General features: G+C 46.4%; 1 protein-coding gene across 1 annotated transcript in view; it reads right to left on the bottom strand.

The window, feature by feature from the left end:
- Positions 1-6,930: 6,930 nt before the first annotated feature.
- RO60 (Ro60, Y RNA binding protein) overlaps positions 6,931-20,920 on the bottom strand; it is an 820,045-nt gene continuing 806,055 nt past the window's right edge. Inside the window, exon 9 of the mRNA XM_069641073.1 lies at positions 6,931-14,148. Coding sequence (XP_069497174.1) covers positions 13,996-14,148 — 153 coding nt within the window. The 3' untranslated portion in view covers positions 6,931-13,995. The remainder of the gene's footprint in view (positions 14,149-20,920) is intronic.

A 20,920-nucleotide genomic window follows, 5' to 3' on the forward strand; every position in this document is an offset into this window, starting at 1 on the left:
TGAAATCACGAAGCAATGGGTCATCACGGTTGACCAAGGGAATCGACCAATCTGCAGCACTGCCACCCAGATAAGAGAGCACAAACGCGACTCTTGACTTGTCGTTTGGGAAGGCCCCTGGTCTGCACAGGAAGTGCAAGCGGCACTGGTTCATGAATATTGCATATTTGTTGGTATCACCGGTAAAGCGTTCGGGTGGGGCTAGGGGCACAGTTCCAGGGAGGACAACCTGCATGGGCATGGACTGCAAAGGTGCGGTAGACGGAGCAGATTCAGGCAGCTGGGCTTTGCCGGCCTGCGTTTGTAGTAACTGCCGGGCTAGTTCATCCGTGCGATCACAGTTTACAATGAGTTCTCTTCTCAGGGCATTGTTTTCCTGTCGGGTGGCGTGAACCTCGGCAGGCAACTCCCTCAGTAACTGGGCTAATTGGTCGGTGGAGTCTGAGGCTTCCATGATGCCCAAGCAGAGGTTCGGGGAGAGGCTTTGCATTCTGTTACGCTCACCTTGTCTCCGCGGGGACGTCAGGCGCTGGTGCGTGGAGTGTCTGCTTCCCTGGGTTGAGGCGCTGCGCGTCCTATGTTCCCTGGACTGGCCTTGGGTCAGCTCCTACGACAGGGGAAATGGTGGTGAGTGAGACTGTCTGTGCCTGCCTCCTGTGACCCCCACCCTGTTCCTTCCACACGTGTTCCAACTCGGGGGTGCTCACACCTTGTGCATTTGGTTGGTAGGCTCTCCTTCCTGCTTAGTCTCAGCAGGGGCGCAATGTCCTGTAGGATCCAGTTATTTCACTGACCCTTGCATCGTGTGGCAACCCAGTACAGCTGTGGTCACCACTCATGTTGCTTGTGTTGCTCTGCTCGTTATTGTTCGTGTAATCCATTGGATTGTATGTTGTCCTTTGCTGCGTGCCGCAGTCCGTGCTCCTTTCACTGTTGCGGCTCGTGTCGCTGTTGTGGCACTAAGCCCACCTTGGTGTGCATTGGTTTGGTCCAACGCGTGTGAGCGGCAGTGCCAGTGGGTCAGGGTGGCCTGCCTTGTGTCTAGGGGCCAGAGCGAGCTCAGGTGTGGTTTGCGTGTTCTAACCTCTTCTTTCTTTCTCTTTTTCAGGTACCTTTGAGCTAGCGTGATGAATGAATCCGATCGATGGCGGTAAACACTCATTGCCTGTACACCCATCATATTTTCAACGTGGCAGAGTCCCCTGTATCGTCTCTGGTTGGCACTTCTGTCCTCCTCCGTCTTCCTTAGGTGTTGGGATTTCTGGACCCCTCCGAGCCTACAGTTTGGCTCCTTTTTAGAGAATTTTGTCCCTTCCCAACTTTTCCTTTTAAGAGGCTCATCCGTCCCTCTTTGCTTGCATCTTTGAGACTCGTCTTCATCGAGTCGCAGAATCCTCAAACCTTCCTCACATGTGGTGATTCAGTACTGCTTCCCCTCCCATTCGAATAGTAGACCAAAGGGAAAAGTCCACTTGTATCATATTTCCGCTTGGGCAAGGGCCTGCACCACCGGCCCCATCAGTCTCCGCTTTGTCAGAGTGGTTTGGGTTAGTTCATGGAATTGGATCTCCGACCCGTTATAACTAGTCACTTTGACCTTCCTAGCGGCCACCAGGATCCTCTCCTTCTGTCCATATTGGTGTAGGGCCACCGCGATGTCTCTGGGTCTGTTCCCGGGTTTGCTCCTCTTAGGCCCCACTCTGCGGATGCGGTCAAATTCTACGATAGACCAATCCTCCTCCCCAAGAAGGTCCACCAAAACATGCTGCGCCATCATTCAAGATCCTTGTCCATCACTGTCTCGTTGAGACCTTTAATTCTAATATTGCACCTCTTTCAGTGATTTTCAAGGTCCTCACTCTCGGTCTCTAAGGTCTGCGTGGCCCTGGCGAGTTGTTCTTCCAGCTTTGAGATCTCCCCTTTAACCTCCTTCAGGGAATGGGATAGTTCCTCCTGCATCAAGCTCAGTTGGGACTGAATGGTGTCTGCAATCTTTTCACCAAAGTCCTCAAAGTATTGGCGGAGGACACCTTCTGTGACCAACCTGTCCTTGTCTTGCGAGGAGCCCGATCTCTCTGGGCTCCCCCTGGCTCAAGGACCCTTGTCCACATTCTTGCACTGCATCCTCCTCCCTCCGCCAAAGTCTCTGTAGATTCCCCTCTTGGGCTTTTTTTTCTGATTTTGTGGTAGTCGGGGGGGGGGTCCTTCCCTGTGGATTTTGACATCTTGGGCCAGTCCAGGGGATCACAAAGCCTTGCTTATTTTATGGCCCCCTTATCTCGCCTTCCTCACGTGGTTGTGCCTCTGCTGTGAAGAACCCTGCCACAGGGTGTCAGCCTCCATCTCCTCATGTCCCCTGGATCTCCCTACGGCCCCCTGCTCCAGTCGCTGCAAGGTGATGCTGCCCACTGCCCTTCACCTTAATTGCTTCAGCCTGTCTCCAAGTCAGGCTGTCTCGTCCTGCTCCTCTTTTCCCCGATCTTCAGGCCCAGGGCCACCAACACTTCTTGATTGTCAGAAAGGTGTAGGGGAGGGGGGCAGAGGGATCAAGGGGAGCATTACGCCCACATGGTTCTTTTTTGCCAGCTGGCCACTCCTCGGTGCCCGGTTTCACCCCCGACTTGCTCTGGTGCCAGGGGGCTCAGTTTTGACGGTCTCCTTGATGTTGGCAGCCCGCTCTGCGCCTAATCTCTGAGCGCTCCTCCTCTCATATGGGTGCCCGACCCTGCGCGTCTGCCGGCGCTCCATGCCAGATGCTCTCCGTGCTCCTGCACCTCAAGGGCTTCGAGACCCTGGGTTGCTCGACTGCCATGCAGCTCCCCGCATCCGCCTGCACACTGGTTCACCAGCACCGGTCCTTGCATCGTATTTTACAGATTCCCCACCTGGGAAAGGATTCTTTCGCGGATTAGCTTTATTGTTGGCACCAGGGGGATGAGAGCATAGCCTTTACGCTGCTCTCTTCCCGGTGGTCATCTTGATTGACGAGCATCAGACGTTTGACAACATTAGGCGCATAGCACACGTGGTGGAAAAGGCCCACAAGACTGTGCCACTGGCAGTCCTCCTCTCCCTTGACACCGAGAAGGCTTTCGACCGTATGGAAGTGTCATTCATGCTCAAAGTAATGGATAAAATGGGGCTGGGAGGGGACTTCATCCATATGGTACAGGCAAATTACAACACTCCAGTGGCACAGCTTTGTCCCATAGCTTCCCACTAAGTAGAGGGACCAAGCAGGGCTGCCCTCTCTAGAGCCGCTACCACAGTTCCCGCGGGTTTCCAACGAGGTACATGGAATACCCTTTGGAGGAGTCCAACATAAAGTCACGGCTTTTGCCGACGATATGCTTCTCACACTTCCGAAGCCGGGGGAGTCAATGGGAGCATGTAGGAGGATCCTATTGGAATTTGGGGAGATTTCAGGCCTGAAGATCACAGTGAAGGGGATAGAGGCAGTGGAGTTGAAGGTTTCCTCACAGTTTATTTGGAGACCAGGGGGGATCCGTTATCTGGGTATTCATATAACCTCACAGCTTTCGGGATGGTTTAGTGCCCATAAAAGTGGACCTCAATAAATGGAAAAACCTTAGGATCTCCTGGGTGGGCAGAATGGCTGCAGTAAAGATGGCAACGCTACCTTGGTTGCTTTATCTCTTCCAGGCACTGCCTCTAGCAGTTCCGAATAGCTTCTTTGGCGGCCTGCGGAAAATAACAGCCAATTTTATTTGGGAGGGGAAGAGGCCACGGATCAACCGCAGGCTCTTGATGGCACCAAGGTGGGAGGGAGGACTGGCACTCTCTAACTTCCAGCAATATTACGACGCATCCCAGATACGAATAATTAGGAAATGACTTTCGGGATGCGGGGGAAAGCTGTGAGTGGCAATGGATCGGGCAGTGGTGAGACGGGACATGAAGGAAGTCTTGTGGCTACCGCACCTACATAGGCCTCGGCATCTGTATCTAAGCATAATAACGAAACTAGTGGCCAATACATGGCACAAACTGGGTAAGAAGTATGGGATCATGATCTTTCTGTCCCAGTTTAACCTTCTATATAATAATCCAAGCCTCTCACCAGGAACAGAACTGGGGTCATTTACGCAATGGCAAAAAGGAGGTTGCCGCATAATTCAGGATGTGTTCCAGGGTCAAACCATAACACCTTTCAACAAGTGCAAGCAATGTTTTGGGGTGAGTGAAAATGAAAGGTTGCAGTACTTTCAGATGAGGCAGTGGCTGCTCGATCCAGAGGTCAAGGCAGCAGCAACAGGTCAGATCACCTATTATGAAAAATGTCTCACGACATACAATTGGTTAAGGGGCCGCATTTCAGGTCTTTACAAAGTTTTAGATAGGCCACCCCTGAGCAGTGTTGCCATATATGGGGCGGTGGGAGAAGTCGATCGGGAGGAAGCAGGGCAGGACCGAATGGTAAAGGTTATAGAGCCTCGTACCCAAGGTGGTTAAGGCATCCCAATTGCAGGAATGGTGGTATGAATTGATTTTCAGGTGGCACAACACTCCAGTCCGTTTTGATAGAATATATGAGGAAGTGGCACTGGGGGGGATGGTGGGGCCCAGGGGGAAGAACCCAGAGGTCAGAGGAAGGCCAGAACAGTGCGCACTTTAGCAGTAATGCTTCTCTAAGCACAACAATGGAAAGGAGCGGGCATTCCCTCATTGCAAGATTGGCTGCGGGACTATGTGGCGCTAGAATGGGCAACGTATGCGATGAGTAACAATTGAACACACTTTGCTACAGACTGGGAGAAGGTTCTCTCCTTTCTAAAGGACAACTATAGAGCTCAATGGTGCCCACAGCGCCTGAAATTGTTAGACCTCTGTTAAGCAGTTTGAAGGACACAATCTACTCCTTAGGGACGATGCATGTTTGCCCTTGGTTGGGGCAGGGGAACAGGAAAAGGGGTATATGAAAGCAGTGGTGTTCACTCAATCTGTTCAACTGTTGAAAATTAATAAAAAAGAAGTAAAAAAAAATAGGGAGTCTGACCAAAGAACACATCCCCTTGGTCCTATATAGGCAGACTCTTAAAGCTCTACAAACATCATGATTTGCAGAGTTTTGACTGCTTCAGAAGATGGCTTCATAAAAGACTAGTTCAAAATATCTCTTGGTTCATGTGAAAATCTGAAACAACTTTAGGAAAATAGGATGGAGTATCCTATACTTGATACTATATTTATGAAACACAAAGAGGGGCGTAATGGCATGTGAAAATGTTAAAGACTTTTAGGCAAAAAGGGGGGTATCCAGTACACCATTGCATCTTTATGAAACACTGAGAGGGGCTCAATGGCGAAAAGCGCTTGTATTTCACTAATACTATGAGCCTAATTAAGAGCCACACAGAAGGCAGCTTTCCACAAAACCAACTGATCATTTAGTGATGCTATAGACAGAAACAGATTGCAATCCAGAGCTGTTAAAACAACCTTCCAGTCCCAAGAAGAAGGGGGATATCTGAATGGTCTAAACAGATGCAACAGCTTGTTACAATGTCGTTTTACATTGCAGGGTAAAAAGTAACATTTCAGATTTTTTGTTTTTGTAGACTTCTAAGGGCACTGAGTAAGCTCTGGATGAACTATTTTGTACTCATGACCTAGCCATGTTGGAGGTAAAGGATAAATCATCACTGAAGAGCGGCAGGGTTGATCTCCTTCTCTAACGCTTGGTAATGTCCAGAACAAGCAGAGACCATCCTAGGAGACCTATGATTAGCTGATCAAGAACCAGGATCCCAAGGTGAGTGGTTTGGATCAGGGATGCAGTACCAACACCCCCTGGTTATTCAAGAGAGCTCAACTGACTTAAAGACCTAGAGGCTGGAAGGCTGCCAATCGAGCAACTTCTGACAACAAAACATACCTGGCCAAAATGGAGCTATCAGAATCATGTAAAAAGTGTGCCTCTTTCTGCATTTCATAATTACCTCCTGAAGAAGAGGGAGGGAGGACATGAGTACACCCTCATGTTCTCGGGTCCATTTGTGTGTGGGTTTCCCCATAGTTTATAATTATTATTAGGGTATTTGTTGAGCACATAGGTAGCTTCTGGAAGCAACAGGGCACTTTACAAATCATAGGGAGAAGGACATGGTGAGGGAGCCAGACATACAAAGTAGCGGAGAGCTAAATACAAGTGAGCGTCAAGCTAACAACGGGGAGGGCGAGCAATTTGGCAGCAAGGTATCTAAAAGAAACCAGGAGAGGAAACAGTGGGGAGCAGATCACCCAGTCTCAGGTAGGGTGAGGAGTGGAGGGTTTGTGGACCTAGGTGTTAGGGAGGAGCAACATTTTGCAAAAGCATCTGACATATTTCCTGTTTTAATATACACTTGTGGTTTTTTGAGATAGAGTTGAATCTGTCATCATATTTGCTACGCGTGATGCCTGGTGATAACACTCCTTTAGGATGGCCCAATCCTACAACTCAGTCATGAGCTTGCATACGGCTTGCATACGGCAGAGGATCTCTTGTCCATTGCTTTTTGGGTAAAACCCTGCATTTGTATTATCTGTGTATGCCAACACCCTGATGCCCAGCAGTAATGGAAGGAAAGGACACAATACCAGAAAAACTATATAGGTGGACTGATCCAGAGGGCTCCAGAGATCCTGAATCCAAAGTCTCCTCAATGTTGCATCACATCAGCCAAACATGGATAAATCTGTTGTCACCTGGATTCCAGATAAGTGGAATAGCTGCATATTTTGCTCAACTTTTACTTCATTCTCTCCATTATCATCTGGCAAAGAGCGCCTTTTGAAAAATCCCATCTTGGTCCAATATGAAAGCTACGGGCACATCGATCAAAAAGAAAAACGACAGCCATTGACACCGAAAAATATTTGTTTTTAAAAGACATGGAAATTGTTAAAATACAATACATTTTTCAACAGACCTAAAAAGCATGGAGCCATTTTCCCTAAATACACTTACCATAGTGAGGAAAAGGAAATATGGAATTACAAACATTTATATAGACTTTTTAAGGTACAGGCAAGCTGAAAGAAACAAAACTTTAAAAAGAAATGACTAAGTGTTAAAGTGCCCCAAAGCCTCCCACCTCAAGACATACAATACATGTGTATGGCTCTATGCCTAACCCTACATTTCTCGGGGGAGGGGATCTAGTTGTGGTTAGTCCCTGTGCAGGTTACAACTTTCCCCAGAGTAATGTATATTGTGTATCAACATCTAAAGTTCCAAAGTATTATGTTTGGATTTGGCCAGAGCAGAAGGTGGTAATCAGCAGCTGGGTGCAAAACATACCACTACTTCCCAGCCTGCTAGGTAAGAAGCGGATGATAAAAATCTGAATGAAAATTAACATTAACGTAAATGATTCTCCCTATGAAAAGCACATGGATGTCACCACTGGATCGTAGGGCTCCCTTCTTTGCCACTAGGGAACACAAAGTAAAGATGTTTCATTAGCCAGGTGCGTATTTGGAGATCTGTTTGAGATGTCAAGAAATTGGCTACACCTTAAGAGTGACCTGCACTGCTGCCACCTCCTAGCTACTCTAAAGCTTTGTGATTGGAGCCCAGTAGTGGGCCATGTTAAGGAGTTGCACATTAAAGTAATCCAAAGGGCACAGTAGGTTTCTTCACTAAACGACCGGCACTCATCCCAATCTGCTCCGTCCTTATCTTTGATTGATCTGCAAAGCTTCAAGTTGATGGCACTGTGGACTAGAACCAGAGAGATAAAGGACTTATGTAGAAATGGTGCGCATGCGCAGGCCCACGGCTCACGTCTTTCTACGCCAAGTGTATGAGACAGCTTTTGGCAGCCGGGATTCCCAGGAGAAGAGAATGCATGCACACTCGGTATTTCAATACTGATTATGCTCATATTCAAAATAAATGTAATGCATTTCTTCTAGAAGATACACAAAGGCTAGAGGTTATGGTTACTTTGCAATGAAAGGAAGTTCAACATTCCATATTTAACATTAAAGATATTTCACAGTTAAATGGTCTAATTTGCTTTGGGAATTGTTTTTAATTCACAAATACAGTAACAAGCTAAACTTTATACTCAAATGAATGTTTCTTACAGTTTTGAGCTTATAATGGTATAAGCATAAAAAACGTTCAAGTAAACGAGAGTACTTGCATTTCTGTTACATGTTTTGCAGGGGACCTCTTCTTGATGAAAGAAGAGAATTGTTTATTTTGTACCTGCAGCTAAGAAACGGATCTGTGGCAAGTCAAAAATGTTCCTATTAGAAGTCAAACTATGCATCAAATTGCTTTAAACAAATCCTTTCAAAAGTCATTGGATGTTTTTGCCTTCCTTTTCACTAACCTTTTTATGCAGCTTGAAAGACTTTCCACATTAAAGCAAAGCAGTAACGAGGAACCCCTTTAGGAATATTTCAAATGTCCTTGCTATCTTGAAAAACACCTTGAAAGGGCTTTGGATACCTATCAAGACTAGCTGGTCTCAATAGTGACATAGGAGGCTAATTTTTCAAGGACCCGGAGCATAAATAAAGTTGTTAAAGACAGGCAAACAGGTGTTACAACTGTTTTAACATTTTTATTTAAGTACTTCTGCATTTTTGTGGTTTTTGAAGTCAGTGCGGATGGGCGGACCAAGGGGTCACGGTTCTTCATCCTATTGTAAATGCTGTCTGCCATGCTTACATGCAAAAATAACACCACCGTTTTGCACTTCACAGTGCAAATGACGAAAATTGCCTGGAATTGACCTGTTCGCACCTCAGTGCAATCGTATCAAATCCCTCCTGGAAATATACGTCCTGCAGCAAAATGGGCTTTCAGTGTGTTTAAGACAGTCCTACCACCTGACGAATCTCCAGTTTTCAGCGCAGGAGAATCTGTAATGACTTGTAGAAGTGTGTTTTCGAAAATAAGCAAAGTTAATACTTCATTTCACGCCTTCAAACTTTAACAATGCAGGAAGGACGCTACAGACCACGATACTGCTTTGAAAATACACATTGCACTTTACCCCGAAACTGATATTATAAATATACAGAGACATTCAAACCCTACGTAAAATGCACAAGGAACAACCTAATGCATTTAGTTGTGGCAGGGGAGACAGAAAACAGGAAGACTGACGGGTTCAGTAAGGGAGGTGTGTGCGCCCATTCGATAATGTGCTTAAAATGTAAGAAACCATTTCATCCGTTTGTGGCCAGGAGAATAGGATGACAAAAAAGTCTTGAAATGTGAACACTAAAGCAGGAAAACAGGAACATAAACTGTCATACATAAAAACTACTTTCACACATTTCAACAAATATTTGAATCACTCACATATTGATTCAAGAAAACATGCAAACAAATGCAACCTTCCTTCAAAATACCTTCGAATTCTGCACTGATCAGGACAAAAATAAGAACACCTCCATTGTATTGCTGAAACGATGCTCGATATATATATATATATATATATCGAGCATCGTTTCAGCAATAAAACATTGCTTCAAAAGCGGCGCTGATGAGTGAAGAGTGCATGCACACAGCTAGATCGCTTGGACTTATCACTCAAGCGATTGCAGATCACCTGTCCCAGTATATAGCAGCTGCTTGCTTCCCTGTGACACTAAGAGGTCTCATTAAACAGGTTTGCAAAGGGTGTACGTTTTACACCACGGAGTAAACAGACAATGTACTGGGCCCTTAGGCTTGTCCCCTGCTTGTCAATGCCATCAACTCACCATAAAGCTTATGCACTTCCAACTATAAGACCTACAGTAACAAATAATATGTTCACCAAATTAGCAGGAAAACGTCCAGGGACTAACAACACAATCTCGATCCTGCATGAGCACCTATTTTTAGTCCATTAGCATCAGAGGCCTCCTCCTATGGGAGACAGGGATTTTCCCCATGAGGCTGCTGGGAACGGGATCCATTTTGTGCTTTTACAATTGCCATACATTTGTGGAGGGAGCATTCCTCCGGAGAATCAAACCAAACGTATTGTTTTGTGTAACATGCATCAGAGGGGCAGAGAGGACCATGTTGCTGTAATGGGGGGGAGGGGTCAGACAACTGTGTGACTACAAGACACTGCGTTTCATTGTGTTGTTTTGCTTGTTAACTACTCGTCTTTAGTAGAAGCAAAAACAGAAAACGAAAATGCATTTCATACTGATGTAGGATTAGACGGACTGCTCTGGACTTTGAAGTTAACCAGGGCCAACTAGGTCACGATGTATGAAAGAGGTGGGTATGTGGGGGGGGGCATGTGCTGAATTATCGGAATGCTGGTGGTGGCTAATTTGGGCTTTCCTCAGTGTCACATTTTGGGGAGGGAGCAGCCCCCCAAAAAGCAATCTTAAACTTTACTTTTGAACATACCTCTCAGTCAAGAGTGCCTGGAGGAGGTGGTGGAGCAGGGCCAACAATGAAGGAACCTCATCTGGCACCGATAAGGAACCTCTTGCTCTCCTCCCACAACTTGATTGAAGAAATAAATCAGTTGCATGTGACGTGGTGAACATGTCACAACTTGTCACCAACATGTGCAATTGTAATACATGTGCAATATAGGTTGTGCAATGCAGCAGTACAGTCGTGGCTATTCTACTCCTAATTTATAGTACCTTTCCCCCAAAGTCATGGTACATTACCTCAAAAGGGTACAGATCAGACCGTAGCAAAGCAATAATTCTAAAGCACAAAACTGTGGTGCATGCACTAGTCCTTTTCCATGCGACTAGCACTGAACCTGGTAGATAGCTACATTTTAGCCAGGACATAAGGCAGATCAGCTGTTACTATTGTGAGAAATTTAGCCTTACTCCTAAATTCAATCCCCTTTCCTCCATACACATGGGAGACTTCACAGCAGCTATCCAGAAAGAAGTCTGGCCTTGATTCCTAATCTAGCTAAAGCCTAAAGACAGTTTTGAAACCAGCTTAACAAAATTTAGCATCTACTCTGGAACCATAGACTACAAAATAACACCCACAGAAAGCCAACATAGTGGCCCGTGATACTGAAATGCAAACAACCTCCATGGACACATGTCCCTGAAAGGTGAGCATTGCACTTTGACCAGATCACATGAGCATGGGGATGTATCACTATTCATCCCCAACTTTTGACAATACTGATCCCCATGTGTAACTGGATGACAGTTTTGAAATGAATGGTAAATCTCATTCCGTTAGATATTGATTGGTTGTCAATTTGTATTGAATGAGCCTGTGCTTAGTACGGGCAGAACACATGAGGACCCAATAATCAAATGTACATTTCCCCTTCATCTTTTTTGGGGATCCCCATTGAACGGCCTCTGCTGCATCGCATTGTTTGCTCGATGCACACAGCCTTCGTTTCCGCATTCCCTACTCCCTCGCGCTTCAGTCCAAATCTTGTATCTTCAATAAGGGCCCTCTCCCAAGCCCTGTGTCGTGCTGCACCCTCAATCGTGACACTCCTGCCCTACTGGCATCCTTTTGCGGGTCCTGTCCATATTCATATCTGTGTCCCGCACTAATGTGTGGTAAAGCATCTTCTGAAATATGCTAAAAAAATTTAAAAAAACCCCGTACCTGAGTCCCCATTGGGGGTTAAAGGCAGCTTGGAGCGGGGATGGCCCCGCTTCGAGCCTCCTCATTGGCTGAGGGGCTGCCACGCCCCCCCGCCGAGGACAAGGCGGCTGGAATCCCGGCCGAGAATCGTAGGATTCTCGGCAGGGTAACGACCCGGCGAGTGCCAATCAGAATGCATGTTGCATTCTGCTTGACTCTAGCCGGGTACTAATGAGAGATGTACACGTTCACTTGACAGCTCACAGTAATTAAGCAACCTATAAGTTCTCTGCTGGTTGTTCAAGCTTTCCTTCCCCCAATCAAGGGGTGATATAGAAGTCCAAGCCAAATAACAGCTCTAGCACAATCTGCAGAGAAGGGGCAGCCTCTTGCAGACTGTTGGGTGGAAGGCTTTGGATTATTCTCGATGATAGATGTAGTGCCTTTAGAGCAAATGTCGGTGATAGTCCCAGTGACTGTAGGGCACTGGAGTGCCACCTCAAAGATGTATCTGGTGCAAAATCATGTGTAGGTCCCGAGAGGGACTGGTGCTACTGCTACCCACTAAAAAGATGAGCCTTAGGATTGTCCATGATGAAGTGATTCATTTTCGCATTAGAACCGCTGTTCCAAGCCCTCTTGGGAACAGTGGTACATGAAACACATCACCAGGTCGGATGCAGAGGAGAAAATAGGATCTAGCACTCACACGAAAGATCTTGTTGAAGATGAATTCATGGATGTCTGTACAGTGCCTTCTGAAAATCTCCTTATGGTGTTTGGGTGGTCAGGAGTGGTCATGGCTTAGGCAATCTAGGCAAAAATCATGGAGTGGGGCAAAGACAGACTGTGTAAACAAAAACAAACAAAATTTGGAAGGCACAGGGGAAGAGCGCAGCTGACGAAGTAAAGGACTCGAATAGACAAAATAATTTAGAGCAAATGCAGGAAGTACAGGCTGTGCTAAGCATCCAGTCCTATCATGACTGAGAAAACGACTAGTGGGAAAAGCCAGAGGTTTGAGACAGGGCTGGTCACAGAGGCAGAGTTGGGTTCAGATGGCCCGTGTATGCGCCCCAGCTTTGTGCTTTTTAATAGCTGTTTTGCTGCGCAAAAAAGCTCATGTCCCAATCCTGGTATTATGTGACTACGGAGGAGAGGGGATGGGATGTTGGAGTATAATAGAAAAGTGCAATATGACACAAGCAATTAAATCTGCAACACTTAACACAGCTATCCTGCCTCTGGCACTTGATCTCAATGTACCTGGCCCATTTTCTAGATTTAATTCTTGAATTAATGCAGGTTTGAGGACAGAATGATATGTACCTTTAAACATTTGCATGGAAATGTCTCCTGTTGTGATTGCACTGATGTAGCATAATTCACCAAAATCTCTAAACCTAATTCTGTAGTAAATATTTGTATTTGAATTTGGTTCTATGCTACAGTGACTTCTTTCTGGAGAATATTTTGATAGCATTGCTTAAGGAACGTTCTTTACCCCTGCACCTCTGTTTTGTTCTTTCCTTTTCCATTACTAGACTGCCTCCTCCTCCTTTTTACTCTCAGTTCATGTGCTCCCTCCCACCTTATCATCTCTTTCCATTTCTGAGTACCCTTCTTCTCATCACTGCTTCTTCATACTTGGGTGCCTCATGTATCCCTATTCTTTCATGCACACATTCCTCCTCCTTTCCATTCCTGTAGTCTTTCCTTCTCCTCTCTACTCTTGCACACACTCATTTTAAACATCCCTCTGCAGATATCTCTCTTCTTCGCTTTCTCGCTCTTCTTATTCCTGAGCGCTATCCATGTGTTTCTCCATTTCTGAACTCCATTCATCTTCTTTCCCTAACCATTTCCTCTATGACATATCCTCCTTGTAAGGATGTAAGGTATATCAGGCTCTGCCAAAGCCACCTATAAAATACTTAGTTACAAGATCACACGGGTCCCTGAACCAAAGTATTACATGCAAAGTGGAGTATCCCACTGCTTACCCCAAATATAAAGCAATGGAAGCCAACTTCACACATTAATCTCAGGTCTGTACTAAAGGAAGTCAAAATATTATCCATTGTTTAGACCCTTAGTTGTTCACACTGTCACTGGAGATAGTGGAGCACTCTGAGACCATGAACTGTTCACTTAAACAATTACTTCATCTACTATATATGCAAAGACTGTTTTGAAAAATGAACCTTTCGGCCTGATTTTTTCAAACATTGTTAAGGCAAGGAGCTGTTATGGAGCTGGTTTGGCAACATTTTCTAGGTTGCGTTTGGTCACCAATCAAACCCTGACCATTATTGTGTAAAATACATCTTTCCTCTAGTGGTGAATGCTAGCTGTCCTTCAGAAAGTACCATGGACATCTTGCAAATGGTCTGAATATTCTCGTTGATGTACTTGCTCCAGTGTGGTACATATCTGCTTATTTAAAACAAGTCCATAGTGAAGTTATGAATGACGTCAAGAGCTCCGCTGTCAAATCCACATATATCCAGCATGCCTCGATCATCAGGGTCTGCAATATTAAAGCCTTCTGATGTCATTCCACAAATGATCAGTTTTGAAGGTATACCCATTTTCTGGAACAGAAAGGGGAGAAAAAAGACTTGAATACACATGGGCATGGCAATTATTATCCGCTGTTAACAAATGATGGTTTTATCACAACAATTATAAAGAACACCAAGATGGCCTCACTTAAAAAAACACAGGATCTGCGTCGTTGTGCAATCTTCATGGCGTTCAGACCTGTGTGGACTGCCATCTTGATCCACAGGCATTTCCGTAAAAACCATGGCGACAATGTTAATGTCATAAGGTAGACCGAAAATGGGGGGTGGTGAAAATAGAGGGCAAATGGGCGGTGGCAAGTGAAATGGGTGGGAATGAACAATCGTAGTCAGTGCTGTAGAGGACTGAGAAAGGGGTGGCTCTCATGACCAGGATATATACTCTCCCTCATAACAAGTGTGAGGTGATAGTTGTTGAGAGTGCTCTCAAACCCAGAGTAAAAAGAAAAGTAGCGAGAGGAGGGTGTGGACAATGTTGGGGATTACGTGAGTAAGTGGCGCGAGGAGGTCATATTTAAGAAACTAGCGGATGGTGTTTGGGACACCATGGTGCCTGGGACTGCTGCCTGCTCCACAATGCTGGCCCTTGAGGTGGTGTACAAGGGATTCACTGGGACCTCCAACCCATCTGTATCATTGCATTCCATGTAGGCAAAACCCACCCCGTCTGATCCACCATTTATTCAAATTGTGAAGTACAAGTCGATGGTGCATCCATCAAAATGCCAGGCACTCTGTCTGCTGATCGAGCCCATGGAAAGGGGTGAGGTTGCAGAAGGTGTAAGGACACATCTGCCACGGACTATTCCCTTGGCCGCCAGTGCCCCATGGGACATTGACACTGCCAAGGGGGCTGTCAAGGCTAGACTTAATGAGGTGTGTGAGGTGGTTCAATTCTGACCCAGAGAAGGACAGAGAGGTGAGGAGGCACAGCAATCAAGGGACACTAAAAACATCCTGAATTATCAGTTGTCCCAGCGCCTATGGAGCTGCAGAGGGTCTGAAGTTTGTGTGATGCGGCTGCAAAGGCTACACCCTCTGAACGATAATGGGCCTACTGGAGGCCGCTGATCAGCCTCACAGCACGGGTGTGGGGAACCATAAGGAGCAAGGACACGTCTGCCACGAAATACCCCACTGGATATGAACATCACAGAGTTGTGCAGCTGGACTAGGGGTGAAAAGGAGGGTGAGGCAGCTCAATTCAAATCTGGAAATAGAGGGGTGAGCAGCAACGTCCATTCTGGGGCACTGAACATGTCCTGAATGACCCGGGGTCCTGGTGATGGTCTCCCAGAGCAGCCGGCCACTGACTGCTTATCAAGGAGCTCCAGGCCCTTAGCACATTTCCCCGCTCTTTCCACGCAGGGGAGGGGGGATGGAAGGGTTGCCCAGAGTGTAGTGACTGCCATGTTGAGGAGGCACATAATGATGGTGGCTGAGGGAAGCACTGGCTGACCGGTAGCGTTTTTACCATGATAGGTATCCCATTTCCCACCCTTAGGGGAAACAAACATGTGGTGAGCTGAAGGCTGCAGGGGGCTCACCCAAGAATTCCAACACCCCACCCCATTGACAGCAGTTACTGAAAGCAGTAATGTGAGATGCCAGTGCCATATGAGTCCCGCTGAGAGGTCTGCGAGTTTTACATTGGCAACTGGAAAGCAAGTCTTCTCATGGTAAACACTTGCCATTGGGACTGCCTGCTCCAGTCTGTGGCGAATGCAACCCCATACTGCCTTGCTGTTGGAGGCTCACCCCATCTCAATGACATATCATAAGGCTGGCACCTACAGCTCTGGAGCATGCCAAGCTAAAATGGAGCAGTCATCCCCACGCTGCAAAAACAAGTCCAAAAAAGCACTGAAGATACAGGGGGCTGATGGGCTCTCCAATTTCAGAAACACACTGGCGACCTACACCTCGGCTGGCATGACTAATCTACCTTGTCTGATTATTTTATTATTCGTATTGTTAGGGTATTTATTGAGTGTGGATGTAGCTTTGGGAGGAAATGGAGAGTGTCATGTCATAGGTGAGAGTACATGGCACGTTAAGCAGATTGCAAGGGTTCCAAACAAGGGATTCGGCAAATAACAACAGGGGAGGGGAAGGGCGGGCATTTGGCAGCAAGGGATCTACAAGCAAGCGGGGGAGGAAACAGGGGAGAGCAGATTGACTATTCTAAGATTCGGTGGGGGAGTGGAAGGTGTGTGGACTTGGGTGCGAAGGAGAAGCCATTCCTTGAATAGGAGAGTCTAGAAGTCCTTACCGAAATGTAGAAGCGAGGGGGCGAGTCTGGTGTCGACAGGGAGGAGGTTTCAGAGTCTGGGGGCTGTGAGGAATATGAAGGAAGGCGTCCTCACTTCTTTCCCCAATATATCCTCCTCCCAGGTGGACAGGCAAAGGCCAAGCTACTGTACCATGACCCAGGGGGTGGATATGCGAGGGAGGACTACCTGGGTGGAGGAGAGTTGGGGAGCGCAGGTCAAACACCCTTGGGTGGGACATGGTATCCCCCAATTCCCTTTCATATTGAGTCCACCATACCCCAGGCCTTTATAGGCCATTGCCAGCCCTTTCCCAATGTGCACAATGGAACACACATTTACACACACCAATTAGGTACTGGGACCAGGAAAAGACACACCAGAACAGTACATCCTCTCTTTATTGACAAACACACTTGCACACTGCAGTTTGGTACAGGGACGGGGAGGAGGCCAGCAAGAGTAATGAACTCCCACCCCAGCCGTGAGCGGTCTAGTTCTTTTCTGACCCTGGCGGGAAGTTTAAAAACAGGAAGAATGGTGAAAATTAAGTCAGCTGTGGAAGCAGATCCACGGACTGCTGGAAGAGCGCAGACCTCTCCTGGAAGGCGGCGTGGCAGACGGAGTGCTTGAGGACCCCGGTACGATGCAGAGCGTATGCAGAGGAAAGCGAAATTGAAGGAAGATGAAGGCCTGTGGGAACTGCAGGAGAACCGACGTGATCAGGCAAAGCTTCTGAGGGAGACCCGAGCTGCGAGAGAGGCATCGGGAGCAGGAGCGAAGCCACGGAGAACCGCTGAGGAGACCGAATGAGGGACTGCACAAGAGAGAGAGCTTGGGGCAGCCGGAAGCCTCGCTGTAGCACTGTAAGCACTGACCAGTGAGTCAGCCTAGAAGAGGGACACCGGGGCGAGGGTGAGCAGGACAGACGTGGGAACATTGTAATGAATGAAAAGCAAACACTTTTGAATAGCGATCTAAATGAAAGCAAGCCTTTTTGAATATCGATCTGAATTGAAGCAAGTGATATTGAATACCGATTTGAATGAAAGAAGTGTTGTGGATGCACACGTTGTAAATCAACTGTAACTTGAGAGAACAAGCACTGACAAGAGCCATAGGAGCAGTTGTAAAGAAACTGTATAACCTGAGAGAACAAGCATTGGCAAGAGCCATAGAATCATTTATGAAGAAACTGTGTAACGAGAGAGAGCAAGCATTGGCAAGAGCCAGAGGATTATATGAAACTGCATTAAGTGAATAGTGGCAAAATAAGCAATGGCAAAGCATCATGAGGATGTGAAGTTAAAGTGAATCAAGCACCATTGTAGAGCTGAAACAGTGGCAACGTGCATACCAAGAAAAAGAGGCAAAGAAGGTGCGTCAGTTGCGTGATCTGTAATGGGTGGACGATGTGGTCCGACAACTGCACCTAGACCGAGTACACCCACATATGGAAAATCCACTTAGAATTCCTGCAAAGAAGCTTATGATTAAAACTAAAGGAGCTGTTGTGTGAACAGAACCTAAAGAAGTATATGTTGTGAAATGGGTGACAGGTAACCAAACCAGAAGAGATGGGACACATCTCCAGCAGTTATGTTTTGAATAAGTTGAAAGACTTGAAAGCTTGGGGAAGGGAACCCCTTGACATTCTGAACTATCTTGAAGCTTGGGGAAGGGAACCCCTTGTCTTCGTGAACTATCTTGAAGAGTGGGGAGGGGAATCCATGCGCATACTTTCAGCATGAGCATCGAGCTGCGGCAGGGGCCTGACAAAGTGAGTAGGAGGCAGGTAGGCCTTGGTGGGCAAGAGGGAGTGCTTAGAAATGCACAAGCCTCACCATATTCAAACGCTGCAGCAGGGTGGCACGTGGCTCGAAGCAGAAGGGGCTCCGGACCTCAATGGTCCCGCAACAGATGCTGCAGCGCTCCATGTGGTGATGGGGTCTTCTGGGGTGGACTGGTGGGGGCTCCTGACCTCTCCACCTCCAGTTGGGGGAACTTCTGTGTGCTACGGGGGAAACAGGGCCTTTATCTAGGCCTTCCTCGTTGGCTGGCGTTTCCGCCTGCCAGCGGATGTAGACGGTAGTTATGTGCTTCTGTTGCTAGGCAACGAAGCAAGCAGACCCTCGCTATGGAGTCGCGATGCGCCCGACATCTTGAAACCAGGCGATAGTTTCAGCATGAGCATCGAGCGACGGCAAGGGGCTGACAAAGTGAGTAGGAGGCAGGTAGGCCTTGGTGGGCAAGAGGGAGTGCTTAGAAATGCACAAGCCTCACCATATTCAAACGCTGCAGCAGGGTGGCACGTGGATCAAAGCAGAAGGGGCTCCAGACCTCAACGGTCCCGCAGCAGGTGTTGCAGCGCTCCACGTGGTGGAGGGTTCTTCCAGGGTGGACTGGTGGGGGCTCCTGCCCTCTCCACCTCCAGCTGGGGGAACTTCTATCTACTTAGTACTATTCTACCTGTCTTACTGACATTGAATTGTCTGAATTGCTTAATAACCTGTTATGGCTACTGCACATAACTGTAGGACTGTGCTACAATATACTAACAATTCACTTTTGAAATTAAATAATGAGTATGGCACGCTCACGCTCCGAACTCTTAAACTAAGACACTTGGGCATTTGCAAAACTAGAGACGCTCCACAGTCTGTACACCATATGACTTCTAAAAATCAAAGCCTGTTTATACATGCCGTGCTGATCAATGACAGACCAATTGTTAAGCATGCAGTTGCACTCAAAGAGCTTACTGAGTCTCTAAGACTATATATACTTTTTATAACAGAAACATGCTTTAGTGCCAGCTCTACCGCACACTTCCACTTACTGGTACCCAACAATTTTCAAATCAAATGGCTGAATCGAGAAACCCAGAAAGGTCAAGGAATTACTATTATTGCCAAGTCTACTTGGGAACTACTTAATCCTTGTACCCTGAATTTGGACGAGATGCCCCAAATCTCTGCATGTACACTCTCCTTATCTCCTAATGACTCCTACCGGCTAGTTCTCTGCTATAGACCCCCTGGTCCTACTAGTACATTTTAAGACAACATTGATGCTTTTCCTGGTATAGAAGCCTTGCATTACTCCAATATGATAATTCTTGGAGATTTTAACATCTGGTGTGACATCCCTAATGACCCAGACTGCATCAAACATAATGACATTCTTTAGTCTCATGACCTTTCATTACTTGTAGACTATACCCCTCATATAGGCGGCCATTGTTTTGACCTAGTAGTTTTTAAAGGTAAACCCTTACGTCTTCAGAAAAATATCCCAGTCGTATGGTCTGACCACTTTGTTGTAGCTTTTTCCATCCCCACACACCATGTAGACTCTCACAAAAACCCCATAGCCACTGCCAGCTTTTCATACAGCAAAAAAGACCTTAACACTATCACAAGTGCTGACTATATATATGGGGCTGATCTCTTTCTCATCGATGTAAATTGTATAGATGTTTACCAGACTAATATGGCAAATCTGCATAAAAACTGTGACCTTATTGTGTTTCTTAAATCCATAAAAAGACCTAGAAATAAGAGTAATACTCCGAATCATTGAAAAGCCTTAAGAATACCGTAAGAAGGAAAAGACATGGCTAAAGTCCAGAGATCTTAAAGGCCACCTGGCTGTAAAAACAGATGTGAATATTTATTTTAAAAAAGGCATTATATATGCCAAATCTTGTTTCTTCAGAAGCAGCTAGACCTCGCGAACAACAGACCTAAATGACAAATTGCAGCTATAAAGAACTTCGCCACCTATTCATGTACCACACTTTGTCTCTCCCCGTTGTCTGATCTGGCTAATGAATTGCATTTTTTTCAAAACGTATTTTTATTGACATTTTCAACTTTTAGCATACAACCGCCCACAACTCCCCTTACTTCCCACCTTTCAGACACACAGCTGCCTCCGTCGTCAATCTCAAGGCCTTGAAAACCCGTCCCCTTCATACATTCAGCAAAATATTCTTTGCGGGCACCAGTTCTCTCGAAAGTCTTTATGAAGTAAGTCCAACTCCAAACTCCAGTCCCCCTTAAACTCGTTTTGTTCCCCTTGTACCAACCACATATGTAACCCATTCCAAAGAGACATAATGCCACATTTTCATTAATCAATCTTGCTTGGTAGGGGCAATAAGTTGTTTCCATTTTTGTGCAATGATTGACAGCAGCTACACTTAGAATCATATATGCTTTCATATGACTCTTTATAGGAGGAACCTCCATTACATCCCCAGACCTAACATTGCTTCCCCCATGTCTCTATGTATTTGGGAACCAAAAATTGCTTTCATCGCCTCATTAACACTTCCCCAGAATGTTTTCAATTTGGGGCACTACCACCATATATGACCCCATGTTCCTATCTTACATCCTGCCAACATTTGGGTAGAACGTAAGTAGTTTCTCCAGGGTAGATGCCATTGCACCATTATCTTAACCCGCATTTCACGTATCTGAAGTGCCCGCATTAATTTCCGAATC

Source organism: Ambystoma mexicanum, chromosome 1q (assembly GCF_040938575.1).
Source record: "Ambystoma mexicanum isolate Mex_15411 chromosome 1q, UKY_AmexF1_1, whole genome shotgun sequence".
Classification (NCBI taxonomy): domain Eukaryota; kingdom Metazoa; phylum Chordata; class Amphibia; order Caudata; family Ambystomatidae; genus Ambystoma; species Ambystoma mexicanum.